At 41.2% G+C, this 24,164-nt stretch overlaps 2 protein-coding genes across 2 annotated transcripts; one reads left to right on the forward strand and one right to left on the reverse strand.

Moving 5' to 3' along the window:
• Positions 1-933: 933 nt before the first annotated feature.
• On the reverse strand, positions 934-9,238 carry LOC137274176 (uncharacterized). Its single transcript, XM_067807213.1, has 6 exons — positions 9,148-9,238; positions 4,543-4,704; positions 4,291-4,348; positions 2,834-3,070; positions 2,135-2,243; positions 934-1,671 (listed from the first exon to the last, which is right to left on the reverse strand). The coding sequence occupies exons 3-6, from the start codon at positions 4,346-4,348 to the stop codon at positions 1,272-1,274; spliced, it is 804 nt and encodes a 267-aa protein (XP_067663314.1). The 5' UTR covers positions 4,543-4,704; positions 9,148-9,238; the 3' UTR covers positions 934-1,271.
• On the forward strand, positions 8,494-23,848 carry LOC137274165 (allene oxide synthase-lipoxygenase protein-like). Its single transcript, XM_067807201.1, has 16 exons — positions 8,494-8,925; positions 11,895-12,378; positions 13,049-13,093; positions 13,523-13,651; positions 13,874-13,971; positions 14,440-14,575; positions 14,828-14,923; positions 16,043-16,139; positions 16,717-16,834; positions 17,048-17,140; positions 17,694-17,754; positions 18,194-18,299; positions 21,295-21,386; positions 22,377-22,550; positions 22,664-22,827; positions 23,094-23,848. Exons 1-16 carry the CDS (start codon positions 8,921-8,923, stop codon positions 23,206-23,208), a joined length of 2,013 nt encoding a protein of 670 aa, XP_067663302.1. The 5' UTR covers positions 8,494-8,920; the 3' UTR covers positions 23,209-23,848.
• Positions 23,849-24,164: the final 316 nt, after the last annotated feature.

Genomic DNA, 24,164 nt, shown 5'->3' on the forward strand with positions numbered 1-24,164 from the left:
CATAACTGTGGAAGGAATAAAACATTTCCTGTTGTCTGCTAGCCATGGCCGCCAAACGGAAACAACTGATCCCTGACCAGAAAAATACCGTTCTAAATCTTTATTTGGATGCTAAATCTCAAAACCGTATTGCAGACATACATGGAATATCCCAGTCAGCTGTGAGTAAATTTCTCAAACATTTCCTTGAATAGGATGAAAACGAAAAAAGACTTGGGAATAGCCTTACGCCGTTGCACAACGTATGTGTAGATAAATAGTACAATTATTCGTTGTATGTTGGTGAATATAAGATTTCCCTTGAGTGAACTTGAGTGAAAGTTTTAGTTATATAGGTGGGTCAATGTTTGTCGTAAAACCTAACGAAATTTGGAGACCGGAGTTTGGAGACCTGTCAGCGAGGCGGTCGTAAAATATCAGTGATGTTGTTCTTTTCTGTTCTTTGTTGTTGGTGGGGTCTGTGTGTGTGTGTGTGTGTGTGTGTGTGGGGGGGGGGGGGGGGGGGGGGGGGTAGAGAGAGATAGGGTAACGCCGAGTGGAATGGGTGTTTTTGACGCCTGTTGATGGCACGGGAGACTCTATTGTCTACATTAATGTGTTTGATCACAACCTATGGACTATTATTGCAATGATTGTTCCAAGTGTGACCTGGATTTTCAGGATGACAATGTCGCCCTCCATACCTCAAGACAGACTCGTTGCTGGAAAGATTCGTTTCTTGACGTGACCCGCTCAGAGGTCTGACATAAATATTATTGAAAATGTGTGGAGAACACTGAAACTCCGACGTCAGCGCGAAATATGCAACATTAACTCCCGATACGTGTGAATAGCCTTTGGTGGGTTCATCACATACAGAGCATATGCAGGTCTATTCCCGAAAGATTACGAAATGTCATTACAACAAAGGATCATATAAGAAAGTACTGAAAGGTAAGTAAACATATTTAAATCAGTTTATTCGTTAAATCATGTTTCGCACATTTGGTCATAACGCCCACAGCCAGTTTGATGACACACTTATGGCCATATTTACTATGTCATCGTATATTGAATACACCAATCCTCATGCTGTCGATCATTTGATTTTTTCTGGTCCAGGGTCGACTATCAACAGACCGCCGCTTTACAGCAGGAGGAAGCAGTATTGTTGCTGTGTACCGCGTTAACAACAAATAAAACCTGCGCATACCTCTGTATCTGAAAATGTTCACTATATATCAGTCAATAAATGTTCTATGCTTTTGGCATTAAATGCACAAGTTATCTGTTCAGCTACTATGTTCACTATGACAGTCACTGATTGATGAATGATCCTCCTTTGCCCTCTCCACGCTCCTTGTATGCCAATCCCCTCTTCCCTTTTGGCTTCGGTTCTCTGTATTTCTCTTCGGAGAAACAAGAACATCCATCTGTATATGAGTCATGGAATTTGAGCTTGTGTCGGAGGATTGTTCTGGGAAGTCGAGATCATAAACATGGTCTGTTTGGTCACCTTTATTCAACGTCACTGCAAGTGCCTCCTCCACCTCATGGTAGTTGTGTGGGGCGGTGTCCTTCACCTTGCCACACTGGCGAGGTGGCAGGGGTGGGAGTTTTCTTTGAAGCCGTTTAATTCGTTCTTCCTCTCCACTTCCCGCAGGAGGGGGTCTTCTTTTTGCTTTGCAGTGTCTGAAAAAAATATAATATGAGGTTTTGAAGGTTACCCTTTTGAGATTTAAGAGTTCCTTTGTTTTCTAAGCTAACATTTACTATAGTCATGTTAAGAATATGTCTATTAAGCAACATGTAATTGTGAACGACTGTTCATATCGAAAGGATAATGTACAGTGGAAGGGTCGTTAAACACAAAATACCTGGCTGTTACACATACGTTCATTCGAAATGAAATCATGTATACGGCTCTTCAAATGTACAATGAAAACTAAACTGATTTTTATCTAAGAAAATCTTGTTCAGGTGAAGAAATATCTGGCCTCATATTTGATGTATTTACTGTTCATGCACACAAAGACACAACTTGTCTATACATAAACTGTCAGAAGAAGCAGTACCTGCTGAAAAAGTTTTTAAATGTGTTGCTTGTCACATCCCGAAAGCCTAAACCGTTTAGTGTACAACATAAGGCACATACCGGTATACAAGCAGGAAGATGATAACAACGCACACGCCAGCAAACACTGCCAGAGACGTGATAACAATAACAAGGATCCTCGAGTTCAGTGCGCCATCCTGATCAGCATCTGAAACATATAGGATGAGTTCATTCAACAATCCGACGTTCATCCGACCAGAGAGCGGAAGGTTGCCGGTTCGATCTCCGGTCGCGTCGTTAAAAAATGTTACTTGTTGGTCCCTGTCTTGCGCTCGGCATTAACGGGTACGTGTCTGAGAGGGGTATTCACTTTACTGCGACGTGGTATCTCAGTGAGCTTGCCCTATAAAACCAGTGTATATTAGTCCTGGCAAGTACAAGCAACCACACACACACACACACACACACACACACACACACACACACACACACACACACACACACACACACACACACACAAACAAACACAAACACACACACACACACACACACAAACACAAACACAAACACACACAAAAACAAACACGCACACACCACACACACACACACACGCGTGATTCTTGTTTTATGTTTTAAGACGGAGAGGTCACGATGACAATTCATTCCTCAAATGGAATCATTCGAACAAGTGTACCTTTTGTGTAATGAACTGCAACTAATACCTTATTTATTTTTAGTAATTCGATTATTCTTCAAGATGTACGCAGATGAGCCACATGTTAATGTCATGCATCTTACCCTTTGGGTCGGCAGTTGACTTTGGGTCTGTGCAGACATCACCGTCATATCGTTCACAATGGCGACATCTGTGTGAACATTGCAGTGTGCACGATGTTCCGTGACGACCGGCAGTACACCCTAACGTGCAGTTTGTGCTCCCACTCGGCAGTAGATGGCATCTATGGTCTACACAGTGCGGGCTGCATGCAGTCTTACAGTCAGGTCCTGTAGTTCCGGCTGGGCATCCATTCGTACCTTATATTTGGTCAAACATCATTACTTAGCTCCGTCATCTTCAACCATATTGATATGTATATTACACTGCGGATACTGTCATCAGTAACCATATGGACATGTATATTACACTACAGACACAATCATCAGCAACCATATTAACACGTATTTTACACTACAGACACAATCATCAGTAACCACATGGACATGTATCTTGTGCTACAGACACAATCATCAGCAACCATATGAATATGTATTTTACACTACAGGCACAATCATCAGCAACCATATGGACATGTATCTTGCGCTACAGACACAATCATCAGCAACCATTTGAATATGTAGTTTACACTACAGACACAATCATCAGTAACCACATGGACATGTATCTTGTGCTACAGACACAATCATCAGCAACCATATGAATATGTATTTTACACTACAGGCACAATCATCAGCAACCATATGGACATGTATCTTGCGCTACAGACACAATCATCAGCAACCATTTGAATATGTAGTTTACACTACAGACACAATCATCAGCAACCATATTAACATGTATTTTACACAACAGACACAATCATCAGCAACCATATGAATATGTATTTTACACTACAGACACAATCATCAGCACCCATATGAATATGTAGTTTACACTACAGACACAATCATCAGCAACCATATGAATATGTATTTTACACTACAGACACAATCATCAGCAACCATATGGACATGTATCTTGCGCTACAGACACAATCTTCAGCAACCATATTAACATGTATTTTACACTACAGACACAATCATCAGCAACCATACGGACATGTATCTTGCGCTACAGACACAATCATCAGCAACCATACGTTCTAATTAGTGGATAGCAGAACCTCGCATCACATAACAATATGTTATGTCTTTACATAAAGACATTCTTACCAGAGGGTACTAAAGTAATCAGAAATATGTTATTATTATGTCCTTAATCACAGGTGGTGTATTTTCTACTTCCTGACATAATTATCACGGCAAATACGTACATGCCAGTGTTTTGAGGTATCACTTCCGTTTGTTTATCCGGACAGTTCTAAATATGAAAGGTCGTACACTGCAGCTGAGCGATGTATTTTGTGTAGAAGACCAGTACGGTTTTGTCGATTTTACAGTATTTGCAGATTAAGGAACAGTGCCTAGGGTATACACATTAAGTATTGGGTAGTAATAAGAATTCCCACTTAACTTACCCTCAAAACACAAGTATGTTTGAAGAAAGACTGCCAATACAAATATCACCATGTTCATCTGAAAGCAAGTGCATTATGTATAAATATCCCATCATGAACATGTCTACATCCACAGATCAATTTAGTGGAAAAGTATTACACTCCAGTAGCAACGTGTACGCTTGACTTTTATAACCCGGATACAGATTGAAGCTAAAGAGTATATAGAATCAAACTGAATCTGTCTTCCCTGTCCAGGAAATATATACTTACTGGTCAGTGTGTGAAAGTAGAAAAAGACCATTGCCACTGGCATTGGGTTGTCAAGTCCTGCATGGATCTGTGGAGGACATGTTTCCTGGCTCACGAACGTATTATATGAAAACTTCCTGCTATTGCACATGCCTGCATCTAAATTGTGGCAGGGCAAATGACCTGTGGAAACAATGAAGCTTAAGTAAGCAAGTATAGTGGGTTTTACGCCGCTTTTAGTAATATTCCATTGAGGTGTGCAGGTCTACCCTATAATAGTGATCTGGACAGCTACTTCAGGTACCTGAAATATATTTGCTGCTATTAAGAAGAAACGATAAACATAACGTTCAATTTGAGAGTATTTGGTATTTGTGAAAAGCTATAATGCATTGTGTATCCATCAAACTTGTTTCCAGTTATCGTTTCTATCACTATGTCTGTCTTTAGTCTAAAAGTACTCTCCATCGGGGGAAGGGTTAAGTACTTTTTTTACGTGTACCTGAAACTGACTATATTTCTTTGGGCCTTTCAATCAATTTCATCCATCTTCACTATCCACAGACAGAGGCGGATTTTCACATGGAACTTGAGTGCTGCAAACCCCCTTCTCGTGGATAGTGCCGTTCAAGATGACAACTGCACTGTTCCAAACATGTTTTTCCGTTATTTAAATCATACTGATCATAATGATCAGATTTTGACTTTACGACCAACGAACACACGATGTACGGCAAGCTGTTTGTGCAAGGGAGGTAACTCTTGTTGTATTGCTCGTTACTGTGCGTCCTATTTCTGTCATGACGATCCCTCACAATTGTAGAAGTAAATTATTTTATACGACAATTTCTCTACCCAACATCTGCTCAAGATTGATTGAGTAGGGTTGAGAAGACAGGACGGATGGACTTATCCACTGATGAACATACTGACTGACGGACCAGGTGTATTCATATGTCTGTGAGTTAGTACAGAAATAACTTGCTTATAGAAACTCAGAGCCTAGGTTTTTGATACAAAATTCTCAGAAAATGTGTCTTCCACTTCGGAGGATATAACGATTGCCTGCCTTCCATTCTACCTACCTACCTACCTACCTACCTACCTACCTACCTACCTACCTACCTACCTACCTACCTACCTACCTACCTACCTACCTACCTACCTGTAAGTACAACTGGTTGTCAAATTAGGACAATAAAATAAATAGCCAGATTGAGTATCGGTAGCTGCTGAAGGCTGATCACCATACTAGGCACAATGAGAACTTACATTACCTTTACTACGTGCAGGGAACCCTAGCTGGATTTACACCATCCCTTCAGCCTCTGGTCCTTGTGCAGTTGTGCTGAATTTTAGCCGTCACTTAAAACAACAAACATGCTACGATTGGTAGAGCTAAATGTACCGTCAAGAACCATGAAGGATCTTTTTCATAGTGCCTGTTCTAATTTAATTATTGCATTTATAAAATATTTTTTTTGTAAATAGATAAATATTTTATGGTTGGAAGTTTAACCTAATTACTCAAGATTGTTAGTGGTTGTACCCCAAGGGGGTTAAAATATTGTCCAATTAATGTCCTCTGAGTGGGTACGTACGTCCCCAAAACGCTCAAAGTAAATTTCAAACTTACCAGGATTTTAAGCGTAATATTTTTGTGATTTAAAAGTTTGGTCAACAACTCCCTAACAATCGCCAGCGACTGAAGGGATGTTGTAAATCCAGCTAGGGTTCATGCAGTAGCAGAAGTATTGCTCGTCCCCGTGGTACCTAGTATGGTGATCTACTTTCAGTTGTTGGCGATCGGTAGCAAATATTTAAATTGTACCATCTCCAATAGTTCAAGTATTTTAGATTTCGTTACTAGCATTAAATATATATCTGTAGACTTTCCTCTTTCGACAGATATTTTAATTGAAGATCTTGTTTTTATCGCTATATGGCTGTGATATTGCCGATGCGAAGTGAAATTGTAACTCACTCACTGAAGGTTTTGCATTCGCGTACCCTCTTAGCATGCTGTCCTGAGATACCAACTTAAAAGAATGTCCAACTCTCGAGACTGCTGATGCATTTTTCATGAACCTAAGTATGAATGATACACATACTTAGACAATACATGGTTATCTTATATTGTATAAAACCGGTCTTTCGTGATCCCCGAGATTATGCAGAGTTTACCTTTCAGGCAATAGATGAATCTCTTCATGCCTCCTGTTAACAATGAACCGCTACCTCTGATAATGGTTTAGTTACAGATGTTTATATTTGTTTACGATGCTGTCCAGTGATGGCGATGATGGCGTTGACGAAGTGATATCATCATATTTCATTCATATCAGGGGGCGATGATGCAGCCTAGTGGTTAAAGCGTTCGCTCGTTTCCTGGAGACGGGGGTTCGATTTCCCACATGGGCACAATGTGTGACGTACATTTCTGTTGTCCCCCGCCGTGATGTCGCAGGAATATTGCTAAAAGCGGCGTATAACTAAACTCACGCACTCACTCCCAGTCAGATCAGGTGTAATAGTCCTGTAGTGAAGATTATGGTATACTGATGTCATGGTGATATCTGTTCCTCATTAAATGAGACGCCGTGTGTAACCTCACCGACATGTAGAAATAGAGAAACCTTCATTCTTTAATAAAAATATTTGAAATGTGCTGCCGTGGGCTATCACTGTGTTGTGCTGATAAGATATTATCCAATCCTTACACAGTGGGTTTGTTATGCTGCATGTACCCGACATGCATGAAAAGATATATTCAGCCTTGTCCCACTCTATACTTTGTGCAGTATATACACTTTATATAGTTGTGCGACACACCACGGGAGCTGCGTGTATATATGATGCCAAATGAAGCTTCATCTAAGCTTGCCTCGTTCCGACAAGTTCCTTTGACACGTAAAATGGTGTTATGACTACTTCGTTTAACTGGTAATGTAAGCATTTCCAAGATGAGAATTTAAAAAAATCAAATAACTGTATATCTAGATATTCCGTGATCTAGATAATCCTCATAAAACTTGTGGAGTAAGGCTACATCTGTTTGTCAGTTTAAGAGTGGATGGATAATAAGAAAGGTACTTTATGGGTGACTTCTTCCGTATGTTATGCCGCCAAACTTCTGTACGGACTCTTATACCGTTGTCAAGCCAGAGTGACCTCTTGCAGTAGGGTCATTGTAGCTGGACAACTCATGCATCAGCTTGAACATTTCATCCCTGGTTTGTGTGAGCGGTCCGTTGGAGGATTGTTACCTGATCAGTGAAACTTTGTTCGGATTTGCTCGGATGAGTGGACTCAGTCTATGAACGATTTGACAGCAACTCTCATGACAAAGCGGTGGCGGGATTTTCCACCAGATCGTCTCACCTCACCCAGTGATCAGTGACCGGTCCCTATGTCCACATCGGCAAGTTCATATCATCATAAATCATGATTGATGGGTCGACATGGTTCATATGTTGTGAACTCAAAATACTTCAATCACAACAATCACAAGTGAGATGAGGTAAAATGGGGTTTGTCGTCGCACTTAAAAATATTTCGCACAAAATGTATGCGTGTGTATGTGTAGCTTAATGTACTAGCTGAGAATTAACCTGGTCATTTTTAGTCCAAGCTCATTAAGACAAATACCACAATTAAGCATATGAATACCCCACTCAGTCATTATACAGACTCCGAGTTGACCAGTCCTTGTTGTACCCATTAATGCCAAACGCGCCAGGGACCAACAAGTACCATTTTCAACGTCTCTTGGTATGACGAGGTCGGGGATCGAACCCATGACCTTCCGCTCTCTGAACCGACGTTCTAACCACTACACCAAGGTAGTGGCTATAGCGTTCACAAAGCAAATATGGAACAGACTATAACTGTAAAATTATTGGATCATGAATCTCTTGTCGCCCCTAATATAAAGAAGATGTTTTGTCTTGTCAGAAAGTAATCTCTAGCTTCAGTTTTGGTGAGGAACTCTGTGAGAGTGGAATGGGGCGCTGAAAATAGAGGGATGTCGTATACACTGTATTTGACCAGGACTCCGTCGTGGCCTGGGTCGGATATATTCCCCATCAGACAAAACTAGAAGAGTTAGTCCATTTCACGTTTACTAGTGGATGTTTATGGATCTGTACCCATAAAACTCCTCTCTGCATGAAAACACGTTCCAATTGAACAGGTAGCGTCTGACACCTCAATCTATGACCTCGACTGAGTCATTCGTGTGTGAACGACACCTATCAATGTGCTATTTGGGGCATGACACTGACTTTTTTCAAAAGCGTCAGTCGCTATATGACGATAGCAACGACGACAGCAAAAGCTATACCTCTACAAATCTGCGTCAACACCATCGACAGCCACCCATAGGGTTTTATCTGTATGAATGAGGTAAGTGTTAGTTTGGTTTAGCTACTTGTCATTATTTTCACGATGTCTGCAGTAATGTCACCCCACAATACAATGTGTCCCGTCATACAGATGTATGTCATGGAGGATAGACTAACGATATATACAAAACGTTGATAACGACTGTACACAACGAAACAGCATACATGTATATGAAACTTTCCCTGTATGAAACACGTGCTGAAGACATCATGAAATACATACCTAATTATCGAGTACTGGAACCAAGTATTGACAAACTTCTTATGCACCAATGTTTGTCTGCAAGACGTGACACCAAAACACATCTTTGTTTGAACGTGCTGCATGTAGTGTTTGCAAACACGTGCGTGGTTGTCACTCCTGATCTTAACACCTTTATTTACTGTCGATTGTTCCTTATGGTTCGTTATTTATAAGACTTGAATGGTTAGTCTCCGAGAAATAGACCTCGGTTTGCGATTATTACCCGCTGACAACTTCCCTAATGCCCCAGGGCTATTAGTGAGGAGTCAGGTGAATAGAATCTCTTTACGTACAGCTCATCCATGCATGACTCCCAAACAGACCATGATAAATATTACAGTATATGTCAAAGTAGGGTCACAGCCGCTGTGCCTTGTTTTCTTGTTGCCCTCCTTTGATGTGCATTGTTGTATCATGTCGACTTAAACGTCACTCCAGTGTTACGGTAGTTTTAGTAGTGTTGGATAGCACGAAGTGGCGTGCACCTCTCCATACTGTGCAAGGAAGGGTCTTTTTTGTTAGGTCAAAGTTAAGTCAAAAGGTGTTTATTTGTAATAAGTCCAAGGGCCCATATACAATTAAGATATAACTATACATAGTTAACAAAAATATACTAGTGAAGTTTATCCTGTTTGCAAGGCGTTGTTGGCCGACGTATGTCTCATGACCATCGATGTTTTCACTTCGACAAGAACAACATCCATGGAATGCATGCACCAACGAGGATCCCAGACCCACTGAACACTTCTTAGTCATGAAAGGGAGACGCTTGCGTCAACGTCGCACACAAGATTCCCATGTCAGTGACTTGACATTTGCAAACCTAGCAATTGAAGTCACGATCGACTTGAATGGCCAGAGCAACACGCGCTCGCCAATAGTTGTAACTATTATTCATCCTCACATAACCAATCAACATTTCCGTTTACTGTATTTATTTCAATTATGATAACAATTAAAAATACATTAGAGATGCATATCGACCATATTTAAAACCTTTTTCAGTTTTAAGTTTGAGTCATCGTACCTTGAAATATTATATTTATATTTATTAATCCGTCCCTTGTTTATCATTTAATGTTATATCTCATCGCTGGTCCAGTTAAAAAAATATAAATAACAAAATTGTAGTGGCAAATAAGGATAAGTTGGACCGGCGCAGAGAACGCGTTTTCGTAAGTTCGCGGTGCACGGCAATAAGTAAACCCATTCGGTTTGTGAAAGGTAGGTCAGATGGAGGACTGTGTACGTGCATTCGATGACGATGAAATTGATTCCGCGCGTAGCTGCACACGCCTTGCTCATGACTCTCACGTGGTCTTTGTAGCACTTGATCGCTGTCAACCTGAGCCCCACTCGCTCACAATGGTAAGCGCCAGTAGACGGCATTCATACATGCTAATACGGGTCAATTGTCAGGTCGATGCTTACTATTGTTCCCCAGTATCTCCATCACATACTGGACAAACAAAGTTGGGGATATACACGTATACAAATTTTGAAAATCTTAGTAATGATCTATTTGATCCTTGACGTACTAATAAAATATCAATAAAAAAATAGCAATGTCCTTAACTTATTTTGTCCAGTATAATATGTCTGCTCTAGCTGTAGGTCTGCTGACCAAATATGATATAGTCAATGTTATTTGTTCCCCAAAACGTTTCTATGTAACCCTTTTTCTCTCATGAAATAAGTTCTAAAGCAAAATGCAAATAACATGGATTTGTCTAAGTATAAAGTAATTACTTCCATCGTAATGTTGTATGTTGCTAATAATGGCAGCTCACACGTCAAGCATGTGTGATGCAATGTACATCAATATTTATACAAGGACCTCATACGTTAGTAAGTAATCAATATTATGATATCGTGAGACACTCATATTTTCTGATCAGGATATGTGTAGGGCTCAGAATTCCAAAATGAGCTCCATATGTTGTAACCTTCAAAACCTAATGTCACATCAAAACTGAATGTGGACATACTAAGTTAGTGAATATGCTCTATTCAAGGTTTACAAAGTTGACATGCAGGAGGAACCCACAGGTACCTGTCACATTATGTACATAAAATAACCAAAAAAATTCTCCAAATCGCTCGGTGCACCTGCAAAAAAAGGCTCCGGTAGCACGTGCTATTTACAGGGCCATCCTGGACAGTGTTCGCTCAATCAAGTGTAGATCATATCTATATCACTCACAGTGAGCTAGAGATGTTTCAATGTTGGTAACATACTGACCAGCAAAAGAAACGCAAGTTTCGAATCAAATGCAATCTTACAAAAGTAAGCGTTCGTATTTGTCGTTTTAAAAGCTTGCCGAAAAACAGTTGCGTTTCTTTTGATGTCAGTATACAGTAAAGCTAAACACACAACTTGGACTGTAGTGCTTAGTCATTAAAATGGGCTCGAATTGGAACATTTTCAATCAACACTTTCAGATAACCTATTTAAATGTTTGTTATTCAAAGAAAACCTGCCTTCACGGGTCAACGTTCTATATATTTAGAATGTTGCCAAACGTGTGAGAGACATGTGACATTAAATATCCTGGTGTAATAGGACAACGCGAAGTGCGCGACACTGGGGATGAGGTATAGTTGAAGATGTGCTGATCCTATCGGTATGTACAGTACCGGCGTAGTTGTGACATAAGCTTGAGTGGCCCCTGTCACAACCGGGTGAACGAACGTTGTTCTCTTCAATACTCATTCCCCTATTTCAGCATGTCGTCCGGCTTCAATCACGAGTTTGTTATCCACGTACGGACTGGGGACGTACAAGGAGCAGGTACTGATGCAAATGTGTCTGTTATACTTCACGACGAGCAAGGATCATCAACAGACAAATTCCATCTCGACTATTTTTTCCGCAATGACTTCGAAAGAGGGAATCTGGATGTGTTTCAACTGCCAAAGGATAAAACTGCAGGTTTAGGCAAACTAAGAAAACTGGAAATATTCCGTGACGACTCTGGGTTTGGGAGTTCCTGGTACGTTGAAAGGATCACAGTCGAGAACAAGTCTAACGGCGACGTCTACATCTTCCCCGTGTTCAGGTGGCTGCGACCTCACTACCACTACGTGTTCCGGGAAAATGACACCTTCCTACCACAGGATGATGTCCAACAGGAGCAGAGGAGGCTGGACTTGGACGAGAAACGGAAAGTCTACGAGGTGGACAACAGTGATGTCGCTCTCCCCGCCTCGGTGAGTTACCATCTAGGAATCTCTAATTAGGATTGTCTGTAATACACCCTTCCACGTTAGGGCAAGTATTTTCTTCACGGTGGATTTAGCTTCCGCTGGGTGAAATAACCGTAGCTCATGTCAAGAAAGTCTGAGTAAAGTCAAACACCGTTGTTTCGAACTTCAGTGTGTCGAATTCATTCTCGTCTCGAAATAAACACATGGTCCAGATGTATTACCTTTTAGTCAACCCGTGAAGATCTAACTTAGAATTGGTCTTCAGCAACCCATGCTTGTGAAAAAAAACGACTAAAGGGATCGGGTGGTCAGACTCGGTGACATCGTATCCCAACTGCGTAGATCAATGCCCATACAGTAGATCACTGGTTTGTCTGATCCAGACTCGATTATTTACAGACCGTCGCCATATAGCTGGAATATCGCTGAATGTGGTGTTAAACTATGAACCAGCCAACCATTTAACCTTTCTCTTACATACGTAGCTCCCTTCACCCTGGACACAACGGTGTTTTAACGTGTCTTTCATTATCAATATGTTTGTAGGAGAGGTATACTGATCAGTCAGTTATGCAGTTCATCCGAGTTCTTACAATGTTCTTACGTGCCAACGATTGCCTGCATTACAAGCATGCGTAACTAAGTCATTGTCCATTGTATTTCCTGTATTCAGGTCAAGGATTTGCCTGCTGAAGAAATGTTTTCAAGCCAGTACAGGGTAAGCTGTGTCTCATCCGGCGATGAGAGATAACCTAAAACTTTTTAGCTATTTGCAAATGTTTATATGCAGCATAATGTAATAAAATCAAAAGCGTCCAAATTTAGACGACACCCTTTGCAAGTTATTTGTTTAAACTTTAATGATCTAATAAATTATTCGTTTAAGTCTGAATAATCGCAAGTAATAAATAATGTATTTTACTTCTAGTTCAATGACGTGGTCACATTCACATTTACCCTTGTATAGAGGAAGACTGTCACAAGACTGTATGTCAGTGTTTCACGTGAGAGAGTCATGTATGTAAAACTTGTCCCAGTTATGGAATTCATCTTGTCTTTCATAGACGAGACTCTCTCCTCACGTGAATATTTTTCAGCTTTTGTTTCATTGACTAATGCATGTAACGTCGTGGTATTCATGTTTTAGTGGGATATACAGAAGTTGAAAATGAATCTCATAGTTCAGAGCAAAATCACAATGTTAACGACGGGGAGGTGGAAGAGCCTCGAGGACATAAGCAACGTGTACGTCAGAGAGATCTTCAACAAACCATGGGTATGTATGTATGTGTTTGTGTGTGTGTTTGAGAGAGACAGAGAGAAATAGAAAGAGAAAGAGTGTATGTTTGTTTTATGTTTGTATGTATATGTGCTTGTGTTTGTGTGTTTGTGGTTTTGTTTGAGTGATTTTGTTTGTTGTGCGTGTGTGCGTGCGTGCGTGAGTGCACACGCGTGCCTATATTACTGACTAAATGTGCAATGTGTCTGCGCTTTACAGACTAGCTCTTTCTGGAAGGATGAATCGTTCTTTGGTTATCAGAGACTCAACGGACTGTGCCCTGCGCTCATTCAACTTTGTTCTAACATTCCACAAAAGTGAGTGTTTTCCACAAATACTGTGATATCTCCAAATAACATCGTGACTTCATCGCGGGTTCATTTCCTTCTGTTTATACCATCAGTTCCGTTGTTGACGCTTGTCATTTCCTTCAGTGACGCTAACAGTACGACCACGTACTTCCCACTATACCTCACGCATGTCACCTTGAAACATGTCAGCACTGACTACTTTAGGCAGTGTATGTTTTTGTTATTGTTCATCACACATTCCATATGTACACTGCATGTTGTACAGGTACAATACATGTTGTATAGGTACATTGTACGCTGTATGGGTACAGTATGTGTCTTTTAAGTACAATGTATGTTGTATCGGTACAATGCATGCTGTATAAGTACAGTGAATGTTGTATAGGTACAGTTTACCTTCTATAGATGCAATGTATGTTATATAAGTATGATGTACAGGTACAATGTATGTTATATTTGTACGTATATTCACAGACTGGCCGTTAAGCCAGCAGACCTCCAGCCATTCCTAGAAGGGAGATCTGCTGAAGAAGCCTTGTCTGATAAGCGACTCTTCTGTTGTGATCTGAACATTCTCCACAACTTCGAAAGCCGAAGAGAAGACCACGTGGTTTGTTATGGCTTAAGACTATGGCGGCAGTGATGTAAAAGAAGGATGAAAAACGCATAGATTAGGAACCTCTTCCTTCCGATTGTGAAATCGCTACAATGATAAGTAAAGACCCCACCGCAATTCTTCGTTCTGCTTTTGAGTCAAACGGACTATGGCTTTTGTTTGGTTTGCCTAGTCTCCTTGTCAACTGAAACTTAGTTTAACACTATTACTTCTCTTGACACTATCTGAACAACTGACTTGTTTCAGGTATGCGCTCCCATCCTTCTCCTGTACCGGGACAATGAAGGTCGACTTCTCCCAGTAGCCATACAGTTGTTCCAGGACCCAGGACCGACTAATCCGGTAACTGCCTGTGTGAATGTGCATTTGATTATAAAAGGGGTAGGGGTGGGGTAGGTTGGGTATGTCAGTTCGCCCCCATCCTTTCCACTCCAACCCCCCCCCCCCCCCCACACACACACACACACACACCGCATCCTCCCCACCCCCCGTTCCGAAAATGACTTATGATCACATTGAAGATTTCTATTTCATCCCGTTCTTTAATATATGCATAATCCAAATAAGAAACGAGATAGCTCAGTAAAAATTCAATTTCACAACTTACCCCGTGAAACGAAAATTGATTCATTACTGCCAGATGCCTAAACTCAGACGCATCACGTGCATGTTCGTCATAGCTGCCTGTGTACATATATGTCAACGTTTCTGTAATGTAGATTCGCCATATGCACCTGTTGACGAGATAAAGAATTAACACGCTAAACGTTCGCTGAACCCTAACTGCTCAGGCCGAAGGTTATGCGCAATGTCGTATAAAATATAGCATGGCTTACGGCAAACCTTACTCTCAAACACTCTCTCTGGAGGAATGGCAAAACGGACTATTTATTTTCATTCGTATTACCGTGACGATGTCTCCTTGATGGAGGGAGTGGTGTCTCCTAAGGCGATTTATTGTTAGGTCTTTGAGAGTTAAGTCCATGGAATATTTCGGGCGGTAGTTGCTGGCCGCTTATAGCCTTGACATAATAGCTGTTATACCCCTCCTTATGTTGTGTGGACTAGGGTTGTATCATTCGAGATCTAGCTGCAGATAAGTTTGTGAATATAAACCCGAAGATTTTCCAGAGATGATCGGATTTATAGATCTGACCTTTTGTGGATATTCCAAATAACAATGCATGTTCAACACTTTATGATAAAAGTTTTGCACGTTTTGACAGTAAACATTCGTGTAAACATTCATGCATATGTTTTTTAGATGTATATGTTTTTTAGATGTTAAGTATGAGCTCCATCTGCTCGTTTAATAATTGTTGTCAGGTTGGAAGAACCATACAATAGAATAATATAATAGAAGGTGGAAGCATAGATAATAATAATTATATAATTATTCATATTGCGAGTGGAGGTGGGGTAGCTTGGTGATTAAAGTGACCTCACCTGTCGGTGTTACAGGTGTTTCTACCATCCGACGACTCCAACACGTGGCTGCTGGTCAAGATGTGGTACAACCATGCTGAGGCCACCTACCACCAGTCGCTCGTCCATCTTGGTCAGTACCTGAAATTGACCTTGAAAGTTTTGGGACTTACATATCCTCTCATTCCCATTTGAGCTAAGCATTGGAGATCCTAGAAGGAACTGTGATGCAGTCTTCAATTCTTCAACTTTCTTCAGCATTGCAAATTCTGTTTGTCTTCATATACCCATGTATTGAAGGCGGTCGATGTCTCTTAGGTTATTGTGCGAGTTTGGACATGCGATTGCTGAACGACTTGCTGAACAAGTTAACTGTAATATTTGCTTGACTCTGACCGAGTCGCTCTTTACATGTGTGTACCTTGAAAGTCTACTTGGTCCCGATCGTTGGTACGGGATACGTGTGTATATGTCACATGTACAAGCACCGAGTCCATATTTTACCGTTACACATCTATGTCCAGTGGAAGTGTATTTGGCTAGGTCGGTGGTACGGAAGTACGAATGCGCGACATTCGTCACTGCACAAACAGTAAGCTGGCACAACAGTCAAAGCTGTCTGATTGAAAGTAACATAGAAATCACTACATTTGCATGTCTTGGAAAAAGAACGAGCATAATGTTATTATGAATAATAATTCTTGCTCCAGGATATACACATCTGTTGATGGAAGGGGTTTCCTTGGCACTTGAGAGACAGGTGTCCATCTCTCATCCGATCTTCAAACTCCTGGCACCGCATCTCCTGTATATTTTTGCCATCAACAAGTATGTAACTATTGCTACATCGTCACTCCCAAAGTTAGGCAATACGTTTATTAGAATCGACAAGAATTAAGTGTAAACCCATAGAACAACAAAGATACTTTTGTATTATAATGTTAACAAATCAGTTTACAAATCAGTACAATACACTTTAAAGAATTACAAAAGATATAATACAATACAATGAGCATGGAATAAATATGCAAATGAATATAGGTTTGCTGTGGTGAAGTTGTTGTCTGTTGACGGATGGATAGACTCTACCATGTCGGCCGGTAGGAACGGTGTGCTGGGACTGAATCGGAAAGGGTAGGACAGCTTCTGCTTCATTATTTCTTGCTATTATACTTCTGCTGTCAACACTGATTGGGAAATTAATCCACAGATGTAGCCATCTACATCAGTGAACATATTTCTGTACCCATAGCCGTGCCATGTCACATCAATAAAGTGGTCCTATTCGATAAAAAACATACATCTAACACACCCTTACACAATGCATACATCTGCATATAATCTCATTTTTGACTTTGGTAACATATCCTGTAGGGCTGTATGAGGCTAATGGATAGGAATGCGAAGTTTAACGGTAATCAGTGATATCTTCGTCTTTGTATTTCCGACCAGGAGAATCTTACATTATAAGCATGTGCACGTCAAACGCTAGGCACTGGATCGAATTCCAACATACATACATACATACATACATACATACATACATACACACGCACGCACGCACGCACGCACACACACACACACACACACATACATACATACATACATACATACATCGTGATATTGCCCAAATATTATCCAAAGCGGCCTAAAACCACACTCACCAACCTAGCCGTCCTGTTTCTAGACGAAAAGCCTGGCGGATGGACATCCAGGGGACATTACCCGAGGACCTCAGACGGAGAGGGGTGAGTTTCCTGGAATGAGTTTATGGAATGAGTTCATGGAATCTGGTATTGTAAGTCTGTTCACATAGTTATGAAATAGTTATATCAACAAATGCACGTGTTACTAGTACAATATTCACAACGGGACAAGATTGTACACACATTTCTTTATCTTTTTTGCTTATGATATTAATTTGTTCATTGTCACAAGCAATTGCCCTATGAGACTCAGGTCAAGTGCCTCATCCAAGTATTCGCTGAGTTTAACAGTGACAGGAAACAATAAACTGCCAGATCATTCAATTACACCTTCAGCATATTTACATATAAAGGATTAAATTATGTTATCACAGGTGTAATTACCACACCCTTGTAACACAATCGTGAAAATAGGAAGTGTCTATGTTCTCCGAAACGGCGAGACGGTTTAAACAAACATAATATACTTCCATCCCCTCAGGTGTCCGAGGAGAACGTCCTACCAGGGTACTACTACCGTGACGACTGTTTACTACTGTACAATGCAATAAAAAGCTACGTTACAAGTTACGTTGGCCTGTATTACAGTAAGCTGAATGCATTATTCAATAATGAGAAACGTTTTCACCTTTTCGAATTGATTGTGTTATTGTGACAGGTTATGCCTATGCATGCCCTGTGCCTTCATATCCCATACCAACTGTTGAGAGGTTGTGTGCAACTACCTTCATTTTCACATGTACTCGTCAAGCACTGAAGAAAATGTTGTGTTCACGAAGCTACATATAACCGTGGCTTTGATCGAAATCTTGTGTGAGTACACCTTCGTGCATAGTATGATCAGAAATTATTGAGAGCTTGCAGATTGTAATTTTTAGGGGTTTTTTTTCACTCATTACTCAGGTATTATTAGCAGAACCACAGGGACTTGTATCGCTTAGAAACAGCGCTCGAAAGACATATATGTGTATAGACCCTACCCTAGTACTATATAAAAGGAAAGGGATGTAACGAAGAAACCACCCCCTGTTCGATCAAAGTTACATGTCACCGCGTAAAATATTTTTAAGGCAACGTCGAGGCCAACGGATCGAACGCTAGATGATTTCCCTACAAAACGAGCCATAAATGGCCACAATCGGATCATTATTTCAAAAGTTATACTCCACGAATCATCGAAAACAGCTACCTCCGCAATTTCACGCCAAAATCATGGATCACCAAATACGGCGCAAACTCACCTTTTAAATTAGTTTATTAATTCCAGACACGTTGACAGCACCAGCGCTGGGCTGGATTCGATCGGCTGCGGCATTCCGTGGGTCGGAAAACTTATTGCAACACCTACATGTCATTTTCTCGACAGTAAGCAAACATTTTCACCCAAATCGCTGGCAAACCTACTCACTTGTCGGCCATACGTGACCTTGACATTCATTGAACTGAGCAGATCCGCGCAAACAGACTCGGGCCATCCGACTGGCCACTGCCACTGTATATTTTATTTCCCACCAATCGGATGGCCCGAGTCTGTTTGCGCGGATCTGCTCAGTTCAATGAATGTCAAGGTCACGTATGGCCGACAAGTGAGTAGGTTTGCCAGCGATTTTGGTGAAAATGTTTGCTTACTGTCGAGAAAATGACATGTAGGTGTTGCAATAAGTTTTCCGACCCACGGAATGCCGCAGCCGATCGAATCCAGCCCAGCGCTGGTGCTGTCAACGTGTCTGGAATTAATAAACTAATTTAAAAGGTGAGTTTGCGCCGTATTTGGTGATCCATGATTTTGGCGTGAAATTGCGGAGGTAGCTGTTTTCGATGATTCGTGGAGTATAACTTTTGAAATAATGATCCGATTGTGGCCATTTATGGCTCGTTTTGTAGGGAAATCATCTAGCGTTCGATCCGTTGGCCTCGACGTTGCCTTAAAAATATTTTACGCGGTGACATGTAACTTTGATCGAACAGGGGGTGGTTTCTTCGTTACATCCCTTTCCTTTTATATAGTACTAGGGTAGGGTCTATACACATATATGTCTTTCGAGCGCTGTTTCTAAGCGATACAAGTCCCTGTGAGCAGAACAACTCCAGATTCAATGACAGGTGAACAGTTAGTATTGCGTCAAGACATCATGGGCACCAACACAGGTTCAATGCGACGGGGCACACTACTAATCAAAGAAGTAAGAAATTCAAGGTCCATGCTTTCCCAATATCGAACCACCTCATCTTTCCCTTCAGCAATATTTGTCAGATTTTTCTTATTTATTCATCGCTTTCCTTCATAAATCCCAAAACATTTTCCACTGGATTTACGTCAGGGCTATAGTTTGGCCAATCTAATATTATCATATTCTGGGTACCAGACAAGGCCTGTGAATGCTTTTGAACGGTGATTTGGGTCGTTGTTCTGCTAGAAAATCTAAAACTGTCCGTAGAACACGTGAGCAGATGGAAGTAAATGCCCCTCGAAAATATCTGTGTACCGCTTACTGTTCATATTTCCTTTAAATATACAGAGGGGCGTTTCCAACCCACACGTTAAATTTCGGACTGTACTTTGGGGGCTGATACAAAGGTTTTTCAGTTTGTTTGGTTCAGAATTTCAGTGTATTTGGAAACAGCCTAACAGAACATTTTATCTGAGAAAATCACATTGTCCCACTTAAAATGGCTCTGCTGTAAGCAACAGTACAACCTTCGCACCTTTTGTTCAGGTTTCATGATCGTTGATGGAATTCCACGACTTTTTTGCCAACCCACTGCGTGCAGCTCAGTTCTGTATGTCTCCTTACAGACAGCCACAGTTCCTCTATCAGTCATATCCAGCCTTAAGTTTTCTAAACTTTCTAAACAGTCAATTTTCTTGGCCTACCTGCGCCTACCTGATGCTCAGTGCCATATCCATTTGCAATATGACACGACAGTGGACAAAGGGATGCCTGGTCTACTTGAAATAACTTTGATCTGATGTCCAAGTTATAAAACTCTAAAATCAATTATAAACCACACTTATAAACTTCTATAAACCACCCATACTGAGGATCACCGAAAATGTCGTTTGCTAGCAAGTAAACAAAGGGGGATAACTCCTCACGAACTAAAGAAAAAGGATTAACTGAGTTGTTTCTCGTGAATGAGACCAGTCTCTCTTGAATGATAGCCAATGAAGGGTGTTTATGCTAGAAATCCAATTAAACGTGCATATTTCTAAAATTTCTGGTCATACTATATAAACATGCACATGCCAAGCATTGAATAAAAGGTTGTGTGGGTGTACCTTCACATAAACATGTATCTGTCAAGCATTGAATGAAATGTTAGGTGGGAGTACCCTCATATACACATGCACATGCCAAGCATTGATGTAAAAGCTGCGTGCTTGTAACTTTAAATACACATACACCAGTCAAGCATTGAATGAAGTGTTGCTTCCATGCATCCTCGTGAACCCATACCAATAAACACGGTCAGTATTATTGTTACAATTACTAGTATGTATGGATAAACTGTAGCAAATGAGGATAGAATCAGGAAAACAACGATTCTGAAATACAGAAATCGTATGTTTCTTGTCATCAGATACACCCCAGCGGCTAATTGACGACCCAGAAATACAGGCCTGGGCAAAAGAGATGGTCCAGAGTCGGGAGGATGGCGGGATGGGCATTCAGGTAGGGACAACAATGGAATGGACAGTCAGGTAGGGACAACGTGGCAATGGGCGTTCAGGTAGGGACAACAATGGAATGGACAGTCTGATAGGGACAACAATGGAATGGACAGTCTGATAGGGACAATGATGGAATGGACAGTCTGATAGGGACAACAATGGAATGAACAGTCAGGTAATGACAATGATAGAATGGACATTCAGGTAGGGACAACGATGGAATGGACATTCAGGTAGGGACAATGATGGATTGGACAGTCCGGTAGGGACAACGATGGAATGGACATTCAGGTAGGGACAACGATGGAATGGACATTCAGGTAGGGACAACAATGGAATGGACAGTCCGGTAGGGACAACGATGGAATGGACATTCAGGTAGGGACAACGATGGAATGGACATTAAGGTAGGGACAACGATGGATTGGACAGTCCGGTAGGGACAACGATGGAATGGACATTCAGGTAGGGACAACGATGGAATGGACATTCAGGTAGGGACAACGATGGAATGGACATTCAGGTAGGGACAACGATGGATTGGACAGTCCGGTAGGGACAACGATGGATTGGACAGTCCGGTAGGGACAACGATGGAATGGACATTCAGGTAGGGACAACGATAGAATGGACATTCAGGTAGGGACAACGATGGAATGGACATTCCGGTAGGGACAACGATGGAATGGACATTCAGGTAGGGACAACGATAGAATGAACATTCAGGTAGGGACAACGATGGAATGGACATTCAGGTAGGGACAACGATGGATTGGACAGTCCGGTAGGGACAACGATGGAATGGACAGTAAGGTAGATAACAGCGTGGGATAGACATCCTGGTAAGACTACGTGGACAGTGACCAGGAGTTACTGATTTTATATAAACTGTGCGTGGCTTCACACCACAATACTTCTGGCAGTTAAATTTCTGTTAGCATACTTCACAAACCTATTTCTATTATATCGAGAGAACTTTACGTTTTGCCAGGGAGTACCTGGCAATGGGGAGTTCCGCGACTTGGAAGACCTCATCCTGACGTTGACGTCGTTCATCTTCACCTGCAGCGTCCAGCACGCCGCCGTCAACTTCCCCCAGTACGACTACTACGGCTTTCCGCCATTATACCCTCTCACACTTGAAGGCAAGCCCCCAGCGGACAAGGTAGGATCTGCGACCGTCATTATGTTCATTCTTTAAGTCCAACTAACAACCAGACTAATATTGGATCCATTCTGTCTTTCAATTTAACACTCATTCTAGTGGGCCTATTTCAGACTCCCAAGACCGAAGCTGACATTCTAAATGCCCTACCCAACAAGGAAAAGACTTTTGATGCAATGATCGTCACCAAAATACTCAGCCAGAAGGGAGTCAATAGCCTTGGCGACTTTGAAGTACAATATGTGTTTGATCCTAAGGCAACTGAAATTGTTGCAAAGTAAGTATTTTCAAGGGTAGATGCATGCAAAGGGATAATTTTTGTAAGAATCCCCATTGCATGGGTAGTTTCCTTTGAGGTATGCCATCGTGTCAGACCTGCAATACTTACACGTTCTTATATCACTGAAATATTGTTGAGGAGGACTTTAATTCATGTTTGTTCCTCTGTTAAAACTTTCGAGTTTGAACTACCACATCAAGCCATTGAGTATTACAAATATTGTTTTAGCAATGAGTTTCTTGATCATGTTACATATGTTTCAGATTTCGGAAAGACCTTGAGAGTATTGGAGAGGCTATCAGAAACAGGAACAAGTCGTTGGACATGCCCTATGAATATCTCCTGCCCGATTCCATTCCAAACTCCATCAGTATATAAACGGAGCCTAAATTCAGCATACTGAGTTGTTTCCCTTCGATGTGGCAGAATCCTGTGATGAGGTTGTCACGGACTCGCCCTTGTTGTGGTCTATATCTAAATCAACTTCCCTTCCACATGGCACATCGTGATACAACTGACATGTTGTTCAAATCTGCGGTGACACAAACCACAATCGTTCTCTCACTCTGTCTGACATATCACACCCGGGTTCGATTCTTCACATGGATACAATATGTGAAGCCTATTCTGGTGTCCCTCGCCGTGATATTGCTGGAACATTGCTAAGGCCATACCCACCCACCAACCCACTCACTCACTCACTCAGTCATGTGACAGAGGTAATGCATACCGCTGATGCCAGAATACGTCTGCACAACACTAAAAGTTGCACAACAATATGAACACAACATGTGCTCTAATCATGCTTTACAAGAACGATACAAGAGGGATCAAACTTAGTACTGTAACAGTCAAGCTGTTGTAGCTGAATTTGATCTAACCTGAAAATAAAAGGTTGAAGAGAATAAACCATGTTTATCACAAATGTAGGTTCCTTGGAATCTTTTTATGGCATTGCAAACTGCTACCTGGTATGCCCATTATATTTGTCAAATACATCACATGTTGTCGACGCAAATTGTTTTTGTTAATTTGTCGTTTTCAGTAATGTGTACAACATTGATAGCTCAATGTGTCAACCTACTGTTTCAATTTACCGTCAATTTTGGTTTTTACTTGCTATGAACTATTTCTGAAAACGAGCTGAATACATTACAGTGCATAAGGCAGTTCCGGATCACTAACGAAACACTGACTGCATGCGCCTCCGCAAAAGTATATCTGAAGCGCCTAAGGACAATTTCTGTCTGAGCAATGTTTCATGTAACTGACACCAAAATATGAAATTTATTTGGTCTTGATGACTTGAGAAATATGGTAAAAAGACCGCTCCG

Source organism: Haliotis asinina, chromosome 2, assembly GCF_037392515.1.
Source record: "Haliotis asinina isolate JCU_RB_2024 chromosome 2, JCU_Hal_asi_v2, whole genome shotgun sequence".
Classification (NCBI taxonomy): Eukaryota; Metazoa; Mollusca; class Gastropoda; order Lepetellida; family Haliotidae; genus Haliotis; species Haliotis asinina.